Source organism: Pelodiscus sinensis, chromosome 16, assembly GCF_049634645.1.
Source record: "Pelodiscus sinensis isolate JC-2024 chromosome 16, ASM4963464v1, whole genome shotgun sequence".
NCBI lineage: Eukaryota > Metazoa > Chordata > Testudines > Trionychidae > Pelodiscus > Pelodiscus sinensis.
The window spans coordinates 19,743,314-19,759,012 of record NC_134726.1 but is presented as its reverse complement, the minus strand read 5'-3'; the positions used below and the strand labels follow the sequence as shown (position 1 = coordinate 19,759,012).

Here is a 15,699-nt window from a genome sequence, read left to right as displayed (position 1 = left end):
GGACCATGTTACCACTGTAGGAATCCCTACATGAACAGGATTACAGCAGCCTCCCCAGTATTCCACCTCTATTGTATTCTGAATATACTGTCATTATAAATAATCTTCTCCTGAATTTCGAAGGAACATCACATTTAAATGGGAGCAATATGGTAAATTGGTTTGGGAAATCAAAATACAAGCAAGTTAGATCCAATACTTGGTGTCTGAAAGCTAATTAAAATAAGGGAAAAAGAGAAGGTTTTAGGGGAAAAAACATGGGTTGCATTGTAATCTTTCTAGTAAGAGAAGAGGCTATTTCTCAGATCTATTTTGATTTTTTGCTGGTATGGATTATTGCAGCCCCTCCCATCCAAGCCAAATAACCTGTACCGGAAAGCATAGTAATTTTTCCATTTACTTGCTTCAGCCAATTAATTAAATATCCCCAATGGGTTTAGCTGTTTTGGAATGGGAAGTAATAAGCTAATGTTGGCCATACAGGACAGGTCAGTGAGGTGAAGAAGCACAGCGATTAGTGGTCATGAAGACTTGTTTCCCTTTTCTTCATTTATTCCTCCTTTAAAACATGTGCCTTTAATTTTTTTTTCAGTGACTCAACCCAGAGAGTGAACTGTTCAAGGAGCTTTAGAAACATTTCTCATGTGGCAAATCAAGCTAGTTATATGTATGTATGTATGTATGTATGAATGAATGAATGAATGAGCGAACACACACATACACATATATATAGCCTGATTATCCACTTCACTGACACTTGTGTAAGTCAGGATTAATTCTATCCAAATCAGTGGATGCTCCCCAGGTGTAAAACTGCTGTGAGTGAAAACAGAACATGGCCCATTATATCTAATTAGGCCACTAGATGCAAATAAAAGGTACAGAGGGATGGGTGAAGAGTGATTTTGTCATGTTAACTTACATGGAGACCAATTAAGCACAATGCAGTAGAGTCAATTTGTACAGAGCAATTTGTGAAGAGCACTCGGGACAGAATCTGATATTTCCCTTCTTTCGCACCAGTTCCCATGTCGAGAGCCAGCTCCATATCTCCTGCATATAATGACTCACTGTGTGCAGGGGAGATGGAGCAAATGTTTCATGATGAGCAATCAGCATGAGACATGGAGCCCCTGCAGCAGTGGAACAATTTATAAGAGGTGAGCAAAGAAGATGCAGATGCAGAAGTACAAAAGCCTAGAAGAGGGGCCAGAACAGAATTTTAAACAGTGTGAGCTGAACATAGCTTCTGTTAGGTTCTATATTTCACGATTCCTGGTAGGGCTCTGGGAAGGACAGAGAGATTGGATTTCAAAGGGCTGAAAACAACCTTTTAGCTGCATAGTTTATCATCTATATAGTAACCCAGTGTATGAGTCTGTAACGCTGAAATGCTGGCTGTTCCCTCTGGGCGGCGCTGTTGCCTGAGTCATGTCCTTCGCCTCCCACTGTGGTGCTCTGCTGACTTCTGCACCGCTCAGCTGGGCCACCGCAGGGGAACAAGCAGTGCAAGCGGCTGTTTGGGCCTCGCACTCCCCATGCAGCATGGGTGCTTGCTCCCTCGGGGTGGCCCGCCTGAGTGGTGCAGAAGTCAGCTGCGGGCCATGGCAAGAGGCAAAGGGGGGCAGGGCTCAGCCGTGTACATCACCTTCGCGCCCCCCTTCGCCTCCTGCCATGGCTGCCGCAGGGGAGCAAGCGGCCGTTTGGGCCCCGCGCTCCCCAGTCAGCTGAGCGCCACGGCAAGAGGGGGGGTGGGGCGGTGACATACACGGACGGGCTGCGGTGAGGGAGCCCAAACCGCCGCTTGCTCTGTTTGCTCCCCCGTGGAGGCCCGGCTGAGTGGTGCAGAAGTCAGCCGAGTGCCACGGCGGGAGGCGAAGGGGAGCGGAGCAGTGATGTGCGGCATGACAGCAGCTCCAGGCCGTTTGGGCTCTGCGGTCCCCCGAGTGAGAGGCAGGAGGGGAGGAGAAGAGAAAGAGAGAGACAGGAGGTGAAGGAGAGCTGCGGAGGGGGGGGGGAGGCAGGAGAAGGAGGAGAGAGAGAGAGAGAGAGAGAGAGAGAGAGAGAGAGAGAGATGGAGAGAGAGACCGGCTGCTCAGGAGAGAAGACCGATGTGGAGGAGAGACCTGAAAATCCTGTCTTATGATGAGCTAATTGGCTAGTATGTATAGATTTGCTGTTTAAAAGTGTTAACAGGATTCTTGGAGAGGGGCCATATGTGGGAAGAGGCTCTTAGATTTCGATCAGCCCCTTTTAAATGACCTGCTTTGTTCTATACAGAATGTTGGATGTATTAGTATACACCTCTCCATTCTATTTAATTAGCTTTTAAACTGGCTTTTTTACACTGGATCTTGCTCAGGTTTTGTATGCCAGGTTTGGTGAGTGATGGAATTAGAAGGTGCTACAGATCTTAGTATAAGGAATTCTTTCGAGGGTGCTCATTTTCACTCTAGGGGTGCATCTAGTCAGCCCCCTTCTGTCAGAATAAGATACACAATTGCATAGCTTATTCTGAGTCTAGGTCGAAAGAACTTACTTTGAAATTTGGCGCCGCATAGATTCTCATCTCATAGCATGATTCTCATCGGATAGCGTGAATCCAGACACGGAGGCTGCGTCTAGACTGGCATGATTTTGCGGAAATACTTTTAACGGAAAAGTTTTTCCTTTAAAAGTATTTCCGCAAAAGCGCGTCTAGACTGGCACGGATGCTTTTTTTTTGGCACAAAAGCATCCATGGCCAGTCTAGACGCGACTTTGCGCAAGAAAGCCCCAATCGCCATTTTAGCCATCGGGGCTTTTTTGCGCAAAACAGTTCTTCCCTGCCTACACTGGCCCTCTTGGGAAAGTATTCTTGCGCAAGAGGGCTTTTTCCCCGAGCGGGAGCATGAAAGTATTTGCGCAAGAAGCACTGATTTTGTACATTACAAAGTCAGTGTTCTTGCACAAATTCAAGAGGCCAGTGTAGACAGCCGGCAAGTTTTTGCGCAAAAGCAACTGCTTTTGCACAAAATCTTGCCATTTTACACGCACCCAGAGAGTCTTGTGATCAAATAAAAAACATTCGCAATGCTGATATTGTTACAGTGTGAACGCTCACACGCTTCCCTCTGCCCCCACACAGATCTGCAGGTCTTAAGTGGGTGCAAAGAGACTACTATGGACTCTCTACCTTGGGATGAATTTCAGGGGTGAACAGATCATGAGTGCCCCCTTCTCACCTGGGCTTTGAGGATCAGTGCTTCCTCTCAGCTTTTTCACCTCCTGGGCTGGTGTGGTGAGAGCTCCCTCTACAAAAGAGATGGGAAACCCAGGGCCTTGGGTTCCCCACCCCTTCTCTACAATTTCTATCTACTTTTTAACCACTGCCAATAGGTATTTACAAATCACATAGTCCAACCATGGATACCAGTGTCAAATCCACATTTTTTGATTCTTCGCTATGGGCTTAATCCAATGCCTAAACTAACAGAAGCTTTTCCATTGATTGTAATGGGCTTTGGATCAGGCCCGAAGTTTGCTATTGTTGTTTCTTCTTTTCTCCTTTTATTGTTTTAGACACAAAATTAGACAGCTTCCAACATCAAAAGGGCAAAAAACCAGCCCCTCTGACATATGGCGAGCAGTGAACTGACTTACCTGAAATCTGTGGAAGTCTGCTGGTTTGAAGTCATTAGGAGAGCAGCCACACCAATCAACAATGTGCTTGTACTGACATTTGCAGCCCAGTTTACGGTTCCAGTTAGTAATGCGCAAATTATTGTCCACCATGGAGTCACAGTGAGGGCTATTTTCCAGGACAGTATGAAAGAAGGACTGCAAGAAAACAACAGTTCAGTATATTCAGCTCCTCAGACTTCTGTTTTCATCTTGGCTTTCAGCTCAGAAAGCCAGTCTACTGGCCTGAACCTTGGGCGACCTGGATTATTCCTCTTTAGAAGTCAGAGGATACCCACTTACTCTTGTAGCTTTGCCTTGGTACCTTCAATATAGGCTAGAGAGTATAGCCCCCTGTGGACACAGCCAAACAGTAATAATGTCTCGGGTGAAGCCATGTTCCAAAAGACTAACTGGCCGCAGGCGTTATAGCTCTTTAGAATGGAATGACTGAGCCTGAGACAGAAAGGTACCGATCTCATTACCTTGCTATTTATTTAAATTGTCTGAGAAATTCCAGCTCCAAGGGATCCCCATTATTTTGTCTTCTGAAGTCACCCTGTGGTCTACTACACTTAGAACTGTTTTTCTTAGAGACATACTGATGATCAATTTCAAAGCATTTTCTATGATGACTCTCAGACTGTATATCTTCCACTATTGTTACTGATGGAAAAATAAACAGCCAGGTAGTCAATTCTTCAGTTCGTCTGTCTACCTCCAAGACCAAGGATTACTTGTAATCCGCTGCTAGCTGGGTGACCTCATACTGAAAAGTAACACTCACCCCACTACAAAAAGGATATCCTGTCTCCTGCAATTATTTCTGAAATTTTAAGTCTTTATTTGCTGACTCAGAGAATGAAGCAATTCCTATTGGGTTCTTCTAATTATATCATCATAATTTCAGCTATTACATAAATCATATGTAATGGGAACTGAATGTAGCAGGTTAACAGGTCAGCAAAGGCAAAATGATTTTGGGAAGCTTCATATAGACCTAACATAAGAAAACCTTATGGAGGGCAGCAGTGCAACACAATCAAATTTAGCTCTGCAAAAGATGATTTTTAGGAGCAGTGACTTGTCTTTAAAAATGACTATAGCAAGATCTATAAATACATGGCATAGCATTAGCATGGCTGACCCCCAAGTAATCCCCCTACCCTTTTTAATGTTAAATGACAGCCCAGTGAATATGGATTTTACGCTTGAATTGTCTGGTTAAACCCATAAAGGCATACATTCTCAGTCAGGCGAGGAAAAAAACCTACTACCCAATTACTCATTGCCCTATGTCCTTTTATAATGATACAGAAATTCTCTGCAAGATAATGGATGAAAAGGTTATCAGAGCTGAGAAAAGGAGTGAATTTTAGCAGAAATAGGATTAAAGGGAGATTATTTAACGTGTGTGGAATAATAAACCCCATCAAATTATGAGAACCACTGTGCTCAGCTGAATGATAAAAAGTCTATATTTGCAAGACTGGTCTCATCAATCCACCAAAGCCCCGTGCTACCATGGAGGAAGGCTGATATCATTATAAAAGAGACATTAGACACCCTTCTCAGAGGTACTTGGGAAACACACAGCACATTAATACCTTGGAGAAAGAGTCTGACAAGCTATGAGAGTAGTCTGCCTGGCAGGGCAGGTGTAGAACAGCCTGTGAAAATGTCAGTGTGTGTGCTCTATTTGAAGATAATGCATGCCCTGCTGACAAACTGCTACATGTTAGATTGAAACAAGTTCTAGTCTGTACTCCCTTCTGCATCACTTACAGCTGGAGTGATTTCTGAGTGATTTAGATTATTTGTGACTGTGCCTTCCAGCTGAGTTTTGAATTGAACAATAAATCTTTGTTTGCAGATCTTTGATTTTAACATACTTGTTTTTTTAATAAAAGGGATGGATGTGATTAGGAAAGCTACTTATAGATATGGGTCTCCCTCTTTATTAGCATTTTGAAGTCTTTATAGAAGGATGTTTGTAAGCAAAGGAAGCTTGAAGTTTTGGTTAATTTATAATAGTTTTACTGGTTCAAAATATGAACAACCAACCAAAGGGGGGAAAAAGCAGTTGAAACATATAAAGACTTAATCATCATAAAATTACTTTCTATTGAGCATACATGGGGCCTGGTCCAAAGCCCACTGAAGTCAACACAGAGACTCCCAATGACTTCAGTGATCTTTAGGTCAGCTTTGAAGAGTGAGGCTTCTGTAAATCCACACACCTCAGCAGGAAGCAAAGTATATGAATAGAACCTCTTCATCTTTGTCACCAGATCATCACTGGAAAAGGTGACATACTCCACAAACTTCCTATTCAGTAGGAACCAGTCTGATCCTCCATCCAGAGTGATTCCTTCTGGGATTTTCCGATCTCCAAGACGCCACATGTGTGTATCACATTCTAGGAAAAGCCTGTCCAGGCCTTGTTTTCTAATAAACCTAGGAAGAAGAAAAGGAAAAGTCAATTGCTGTTTTCTTATCACTACAACTCAAAATAAAGAAGCTATTAAAGACTAATGGAAAAAAATGGTTATGATTTCTATGACTTCCATTTATAAATAGTTTATAAAAGGTTAATACACACTTTAATAAATAATGAACCAGTTTTTATACATTGTTAGAAAGTCTAAAGGTCAATCAGTGGCTTATGAAGACTTAAACACTTTCTGCTCATATCATTATAAATATCCACTCCTCACTCTACTCATCTATAATATGTTTATAACGTTTATTAACCCTTTACAAACAAAACTGCAACATAAAGTATCACTAAGAAAAACTAGGCATTTATATTTAAAATGTAATTGATTCCTGCTTTTAAAGAAGTCAGATAATTACTTTTGAGAGAACTTTTCAGAAAATGAGCATTATTTTCTTGCTGAATTATTGTACATTTCTATCAAAGGCACATGAAATCAGAAGTAAAACTTTATTGATCTTTGTTATAGAGCAAGTATATCCCTTCTCTCCAGCACTTTCAAGTCTAGAGTAAATGACACTGGGCATCTTGTTGCTGACCCAAAAGAATTGAAATGTTACTGACACTGATTAACTCCCATATAGCAACAGAAATAGACTTGGAAAAAATCAAGCTATGTTTGACTAGAGTGCACACTCACAAGTAGCTTTGTGACTGTCTGAAGTAGGTATCTATTTGTTTTTCCATTTTCAGAATTACTTCCCAGAAAGCAGAACATGTGAAACATAAATTAGCTGATCCTGTAATGTAATGTAATGTCAGGAAAGGTACTGCCTTCCAGGGATGATGCTAGGGATGTAAGCGACTAGTCGACTACCCGATAATCATAAGCTTATTGGATAGCTGAGTAGTGACTCATCTAGTCACTTGTCGTTCCCCTCCCCTCTGCTGCCTCTATCAGAGAGAGGCAGCAAGAAGGAGTAGGAGCTAGTTCCCCCCAGCACTGTATCCAGGGTGCCGTCTGCACTATCTCTGTGGGGACGCACGGACAGGGCTGCAGTGGGGAAATGGTGCAAGCAGGGAATGAAGCAGGCCCTTGCTCGCACAGGTTCCCACTGCAGCTGCTACAGCCTTTGAGATGGCTCCCTATCCCCCCGCTGGCCCCGTGCTCCCTGCTGCACCCTCCTCCTTGCTGCTTCTGGGGCACAGCGGGATAGGGAGGATAGGGAGCTGGTGCTGTGGGGAGCTAGCTGGCTTAAAGGCCAATTCACCCCAGCGCTGTCTTGGGGGGAAGGTGGGTGCCGGCTCCCCCCTTTCTGCCTCTTATCAGGGGCTGTGGGGGTGGGACAGGGGAGACTGCTGTGAAGCAGCCACTGTCTATGGGGGTCCCAGTGGGGGGCTTCTGTTCATGGCAGCTAGGACTGGCCTTAGGCAGGGACTGGCAGCAGCCCCTGTCCATGGCCAGCCCTGGCTGCTGCGAGCTGGGGCTGCTGGACTGGGCGTGAGCTGGGACCCAGCAGTCCTGGCTCATGCTGATCACTGCACCTCTGCATTTTGGGGAGGGTGGGGCTTGAGCCCTTGACCTTTAGCTCCAGAGATGGGTACCTTAACCAGTGTGCACTGGAGGTGCCCCCCAGCCTCCTACATTCTGGGCTCCCTTATCCTTCCTTTGTTCAGAGGGTTTCAGGCCCAGCCATCACCAAGCTGGTGGTGGCTATTCCCAGGGGGTAGGGCTCAAATCCTCAACCTCTGGCTCCGGAGACGTCTCTTACTACATTTAAATGCAGAGCCACAGTGCCAGCGGTTTCCAGAGTCCATACAAGCTGACACTGCTCAGTTCCAGCTTGAGCTGGCTCCTGGAACTACCCCTGCAGCAGCTCTGCGGAGCAGACCTATTGACTAATCATATAGTAGATGCAAATTGTATCAACTATACCAGGCTTGGGCAAAATACATCATGGGGGCTGAATAAGGCCCACCAAGCCACCGGATCCGGCCCACAGAGGCAGTGGGGAGCCCCAGGCAGGCTTCCCAGCTTGCCCTTCAGCCCCATGCGCGACACAGACCCCGGCTGCAAGGCTCCACTTCTGTTTTAAAACTGGAGGGGAGGAGGGAAGTTTTAGGAGCCTCCCAGCCCCCAGCACAATCCCATTGTCCGGTTACTGGCAGAAACCAGCCAATGGGAGCTGCTTGTTGGAGTAACAGGCAGCCAAGAAGAACCACAGCCCCTCTCCTGGGTTCAGTTATTCCTGAAGTACATGGCCACGCAAGCAGGCTGGCTGGGAAACATTTCAAGTCTGTAGGCAGGCAGGCTAGTTTGGCAGCTGGCAAGTAAGTCTCTTGGCCACAGCTTGCTTCTGGCACCCCAGCCCTTTCCTGCCCCAACTCTCTGTCCCTTCCCCCACTCAACATACCCAAACCCTCTGTCCCCCTCTTACACCCAGACCTGGCACTCCAGTATCCTGACCCAGATCACAATCTCCTCCTACCTTAGGTCACATCCCAAACCCCTGCACTCCAGTCCCGTCCTAGGTCACAACTGCCTCCTTCACCCAAACTCCCTCCCATACTTCAGACTCCCTCCTGTACCCCAGTCCTTTACCCCAAGCTCCCTTCTGCACCCATCCTCCATCCCAGACCCCGTATCTACTCCATTAATATCACGGAAGAGTGCGGCCCTTGACCACTTTCCAAAATCTTGGAATGTCCCCCCCCCATCAAAAATTATTGCCCACCCCTGAACTACACAATTAGCCTGATAACCGAATTGTAACATCCTTAGATGATGCAGCCCTCTCCTTTCAGTACTGAAGGCTGCCTGTATATTTTGAGATATAATCAATATTGCCCATCTGGCTCATCTATACCAAACAAATGTCATTAGGTACAAGTCAGAGCCAATACAATCCACTGGATTTAAGAGCTGCAGGCTAACTTGAGTTGTTTTGCCACTAGCAAAAGAGCAGTGTTTTATTTGTCAAATCCCTTGGTTTTGTAGAACCCTTTAATTATCTATTACTTTTTACAAGGAAACATTTAAAATATAGATCATTTGCTATAACATTCAGAAATAATTAAAACATGAAGAAGCATTTCTTCACATTTCCGTCACAAGTACACAACCTTAAAAAAAAAAAAAATTAATAGAACAAAAAACTTCATGAACTATCAGATCTCCTGGAACCTGGGGCTACGTCTATACCGCACATTATTGCGCAAGAAGATATGCAAATGAGGTGCAGGGATGACTATCGCGGCACCTCATTTGCATACCTAATGAGCCACCATTTTGGCGGAAGGGAGTTTTGTGTAAGAAGGAGCTGTCTACACTGCTCCTTCTTGCACAAAAAACCCCTCTTGCGCAGGAGCCGTTCTGCCACTTATTTTCAGAAGTGTAGACAGCTCCTTCTTGCGCAAAACCCCCTTCCGCAAAAATGGCATCTCATTAGGTATGCAAATGAGGCGTGACGATATTCACCCATGCCTCATTTGCATATCTTCTTGTGCAACAATGCGCAGTATAGACGTAGCCTTGATGTTTTGCCCATCAGCAAGCTAACTCCTTGTTTAGGGCTTCCTTCTAGAACTAATGAAGAAATCAAGGCAGAATTATAACTTGATTGTTTCTTGTATCTAATTACAAAATGCAGGGTAAAAGGAGTCTAAATCTCATTCATTTTAGAGTCTAATATCTACCTTCCTAGTCCTAGAAAAGAAGCTAGAAACTTAAAAAAGCTATATTGTTTCATCTGATGAAGTGGGCTATGCCCATGAAAGCTCATGATACCGTCTACGTTTTTTGTTAGTCCCTAAGGTGCTGCAAGATATTCTGTTTTTTAAGTGATAACATAAAGTTAAATTACTGTGAAGTTTCAGAAAAGAGTTGAGAATTTTTTCTTTCCATTAACGAGTTTCTAATTTCATGTTCCATTATGAAGGATAATGGAAAAGTCTTGCAATTTTAATGCAGTCCTCTGGAAAGTAATCTTCAAATCCAATATTTATGCACTTATCTGCAAATCAAATATTAACATGCCTGAAAGTTTGGTCATTTATTTACTTTTGTCAAAAAATAAGCAGCTGGAAATGACCATTTAGGTTAATTAATTCAAATAAACAGTGTGATGTTATTGATCATATTGAAGAGGGATATAGAGTCCTTTCCTGTGAGTTTCTCTCAATTGCTGATTGCATCAACTTATCAAATTTTGTCATTATTATTAAAAAAGAAGCTTCTTTAGTTGTGAACTGCCCTTTACTACCCTCAAAACAAAAAAAGTTTTAGCATACACAGAAAATTATGGAGTTGTTGGAAGCATGCAGTATTTTCATGGTAAATCCCAACCACAAAGTCCTATAGAAGAAAACTATCAGAAACCAAACCAATTGAGTATTTAATTGTTAGTACTCTACTGAGAAACATAGCCTACTCTGGCAGGGGTAGCAGGGGGAACGACCTGGATTACCCAATAGACAATTCCTTTGCTGTATATGTAAACTTTAGCTAAAATAATATAACAGCTTGAAGACTGCAATATTAAGACAAGGAATAAAATAGTTTTTACCAAGATGGTTGCCTGTTTGACGTATATAAATTCATACTCCCTATTTAAATTTACACTTCCTATTTTTTTTTACTTGATATAATTTACATTGTACCATATTCATGCAACAACAATCTGTTAATAAGATTCAATGGCAAATCCTCTTGGATTACCTTTGCTACAATGATTTGTAGACTGGACAAAAGTCACAGTACACTTACACTTGCACACAAAGAGACTTAGCCAGCCTTCAAACAAACTATGTTCAGAAAACAAATTATACAAAAAATATTAGGATTCATTCATGGCTTGCCTGAATTCAGTGGGAGCTTTCCTACTTCAGAGGCCTCAATTTCACACTTGGATCTAAAAATGTAAATGTCATTCTTTTAGTCTTGTTTTGTTAAGCTCCTACAGATTGTACTACTGCACCAACCTCACTCCATACTCAACTTCGGAAGAAGAGTGGTTAATGCACAGACAATGTATATACCTGTCATCTCCTTTGTCTTCTGCCGCTTTTACACAATGGGAAAATTACATGATAATTTCCAGATTTAAAAAAAATGGATTTATCACCAGGATGTCTCTAATGTTAGCTAAACTGGACAAGTACAGTGGCGTCCAAGCATTTTGAACTGGAGGGAAGGGTGCCAAGGCTCCTACACACAAAGGTTTCTGGAGCTCAGGTCATTACAAATTAACTTGCCAAGACAATGATGCACTGTTGTCAGTGTAGATAACTAACCACTTTCTTCAAGAATGTTTCCAGGCTGTTGGGAATATAACGGTTGGCACTTGATGGAAGTGGAAACAAAATCCTCACACCGTTCCTCTGGTCAGGGATAAGTCTTGGAAGAAGGGAAGAAACGATGGCAAGGCTTAAAGAGTCAATCAGGAGGGGAAAAAATGGCTACAATAAGACTACTGGACTGAAAGTTGTCCTGCTTTTTATCATCTCCTATACATTACCACACAAAAGGCATTTTTTGGTGCACTGGTTAATTTGAATGTTCTGTAAAGAAACTTGTATATGAACTATTTTTATTAAAATTACAAAGATTTCTATTTGTAGAATTACACACAGACATGGACACTGAGACTCATTTTCAAAAAGAGCCTCAAATTTTGTGGCTGTACAGTTATGCCTGAATCTAATTGTGGGCACAAAACTATCATTCATATGTCCAACTTACTATAGCCGCAAACCAGGCAAACATGTGTAAATGCTGTCATTTATGCCCATAATTAGTTGCAGCTGCAATTCTGTAGTTTGCAAAACTGAAGGCTGACTCAGGATGCTTTCATGAGGTGGGCCTATCTTTATACATTGTAAAAATGTCTACAATCTCTGATTCTTCTACCTCCCACAGCTTCTCTTCTGCAACGATTCCATTGGGTTAACAATCTAGCAGTCTAGACAGCTCAGAGTACAACATGTGTCTGGAGACTCTGCTCTCACTTTGCAACATATGAAAATATTTACAAGTTCATTTCAGATAGGCTCATGGAATTACATTAACTCCTCCCCTCCCCAGATCACTGAAAATATCTCTTCTCTTTGGTATTTTATCATGCTCCTCTCTTGCTCCCAGTTCCTCTCACTTGTCTGAAATCAAATTTAATATCTATTAATGCTCACGTGCTAAGAGAAAACCATTCTGTCACCCAAGAAAAGCAAAACCACTTATACTGCACTATAATAACTCCAAACCTCATTAGAAGTCTGACTTAAAGGGAAGACTGATGGACTTTAGTAGGTTTTGGGTTAAATCATAACTCGTCCTCAAACACTGATAACCCAGTTATAGTTCTCAAATATATACTGGGCCAATTTCTGCTCTGGTGTTAGAGGGCTATGAAAAATTCTAATTATATCAGAGTTTGGCCTGTTTACACAAAGTCTATATTGGCCCTACTAAATTAACATTTATAAAGACTCTACATTGAACATATACTATCAACCACATTTAAAAAGAACCAGCTTTAAATTTATTAAAGTGAACTACTCATAATTATTCCTATACATTTGTTTTATATCAGTAAATGCACCATAAAACATTACTGAAGCATAATATTGTTGGAAGATCACTATATTGGAAACTCAAGAAAGAAAATTATAGCCCCCTTTTTCCCCCTGTCTTCTATTTTGTTCATTTAACAGACTTTGTGAACAGAAAGTTTCACTTTTTTTTCTATACGAGGCAGTTACTTTTCCTCATTTGTGTGACTCATCATAAGGAGAGAAATAACAATTTTAAAAATAGGAAAATGTGATTGCAAAGACACAAAAATGGCTCACAAACGGATGTACTACTTGACAGTACTTTTAACTCAGTTTTTAAATAGAGCTCTTTTAAAGTGTTATTTCTTAACCAACACTTCATTTTCATGTGCACATTTATTCATTATTATTATAACATGCTTATAACGTATTATTTTACATATAAATATATCTGATTGAAAGGCAAGGGAAGCGTTTGACTGATTTTGTAATTCACACAAGTTTATATTTTATCTTATCTCTACAGCAGAAAGATGCTATTCCTGACAGTTTTTGCAAAATATTTTTAAAAAAAGCTCCCATTTTACATATTTTCAAAGTCTATGAACAAAACTTTTTTTATTGGCATGGGAAGTTGTCAGATTGTAAACTCGATCAATAAGATTTATCACAAAAGGGTCCTTGGCTCATAGAAATATATTTGTAGGAGGAGAGTCAGTTTCCTGTTCCTAAATAGTTCTTGTTTCTAGCCTCTTACCTAAAGTGCTTGCTGCTGAGATTTCACAGTTATTCAGATATGCTGCAAACCTACCAAATCCTTGTTACACTAATTACTACACAGCAGTGGTAATTATGATCAAAAAGTTAAAGATGCATTGGAGAAACAATTCATCACAAGCAAGTGCTAGGAGTTAAGATAATACCACTAAAAAGATTTGTGAACATCTGTTGGAACAAAACCTGCTTTGACTAGCTCCACAGCCTGCTATTTACTTTTGACAAATATCTGCAGATACCAACTAAATTTGGTGAGAAAGTGTGAAAAATAATTTGTGTGAACAGATATTCACACAAGACTGTTCCCTAGAAATATTTATGCAAATATCTTGAAACTCTTGGTGGGAATTGTCCAGTCAAGAAGCAGAAAATAATATGTAGCAATATGGCTGACCAATCACACAGCAAATTGCAAACAACAAATACTCCCATAGCAGGTACAGCAAAAACCTTGTGAGCAATCTTTAGGCTGAAATATATTTGAATAAACCATTCATTGAATAATTTCATGAAATATGCAAAAGTATAAAAATCTAAATATGTACAGAGAGGTTACCTTCCCTGAATACAGAGTGAAATGCTGACTCTGGAAGTCAATGGCAACCATTCCATTGTCTTCAATGGGGCCATGATTTCTTCCATTGTTTCCTGCAAATAGTTCAGTTCTAACAAGGATTACATGCGTTTTGAAAATCTGAAATTGCCACCAATTCATTCAATTTAGTCTTTGTGCCAAACAATGTCAAATAAAAGGAGGGGTTCTCTCCCTGTACAGTAACATGAGTTCTTTGAGAGGTTTTGTCCTTATGGGTGATCCACACAGGACACGCACACATCTATGTACTCTCAAATGGAGACTGTAAGGCAGCCTCTGTGGGTCCATGCCTGCCAAGAGCACCTCTCCATGCTTCCATACAAGGGCACAGATAGGGGGGCATGGACCTGCCATCACTTAGTTCCTTCTCAGTGGCAAAGCCAGAGATTTTGCAGCAGATGGGCAGGGAGGAGGAAGGTGGAGCAACCAAAGGGACAAAACAACTGGAAGAACTCAAGTTACTGTACAGGTAAATAACCTTTCCTCCTTCTCTTGTTTACTGTCCCTATGGGTGCTCCAACACAAAAGTCTCCAAAGCAATATTTCAATGCAGAGTCAGGTACCAAGGAGGCAAATCTAAAGCAAGTCAGAGGACCGAGTCATGAAATATCCTGTTAGCTCTGAAAGCAGATGAGATAGAGTAATGTTTGGCAAACACAGGATTGGAAAACCAGGTTGTAGATCTGCAGATTACTGCTAGAGGAGCACCTTTCAGAAAGGCTATAGGCCTGGACTAAGCCCTAGTGGAGAATGCTGTCACTCTGAGCATATTTGTAGTCTCATAGCATTTTAAGATGAGATTTAAGACCCACTTTGACAGTCTTTGTGTGGCAATGAATTGCCCTTTCTTCCTTTTAACACAGGATACGAAGAGTTTGGGAAAGGTCCTGAAGGCCATGGCTGTGTTTAAGTAGAAGGCAAGAACCTTCTGATATGTAGTTGTGCATTGGCTAGATTCTTCTCCGGAGACATGAAGCTTAGGATCGAACACTAGTGGATAGATTTCCTGATTCAGGGGGTATTCTGAAAAACCTTTATGGAGGAAATGATGGGAATATGAAGTGACTCTATGGCTACGTCTACACTGGCCCCAAATTCCGGAAAAGTCATGCAAAGCAGGTAAGTCAGAATAGGGAAATCCGCGGGGGATTTAAATACCCCCTGCGGATTTAAATAAACATGTCCACCGCTTTTTTTCCGGCTTGGGGAAAAGCCGGAAAAAAGCATCTAGACTGGCGCGATCCTCCGGAATAAAGCCCTTTTCCAGAGGATCTCTTATTCCTACTTGAAAGATCCTCCGGAAAAGGGCTTTATTCCGGAGGATCGCGCCAGTCTAGATGCTTTTTTCCAGCTTTTCCCCAAGCCGGAAAAAAAGCGGCAGACGTGTTTATTTAAATCCGCGGGGGATATTTAAATCCCCGCGGATTTCCCTATTCTGACTTACCTGCTTTGCATGACTTTTCCGGAATTAGGCGCCAGTATAGACGTAGCCTCTGGGTATGTCTACACTGCCACCCTAGTTCGAACTAGGGTGGCTAATGTAGGCATTCGAAGTTGCAAATGAAGCCCGGGATTTAAATTTCCTGGGCTTCATTTGCATCTTGCCGGGCGCCGCCATTTTAAAATCCCCATTAGTGCGGACTCCGTGCCCGCGGCTACATGTGGCATGGAGTAGGTAGTT

General features: G+C 42.2%; 1 protein-coding gene across 1 annotated transcript in view; it reads right to left on the bottom strand.

Annotated features, from left to right (window-relative positions):
• The window catches only part of XYLT1 (xylosyltransferase 1), a 400,682-nt gene that overhangs the window by 45,710 nt on the left and 339,273 nt on the right, over positions 1-15,699 (bottom strand). The window contains exons 7-8 of the mRNA XM_075899380.1: positions 5,901-6,117; positions 3,643-3,819 (exon numbers count right to left, since the gene is read on the bottom strand). Coding sequence (XP_075755495.1) covers positions 3,643-3,819; positions 5,901-6,117 — 394 coding nt within the window. The remainder of the gene's footprint in view (positions 1-3,642; positions 3,820-5,900; positions 6,118-15,699) is intronic.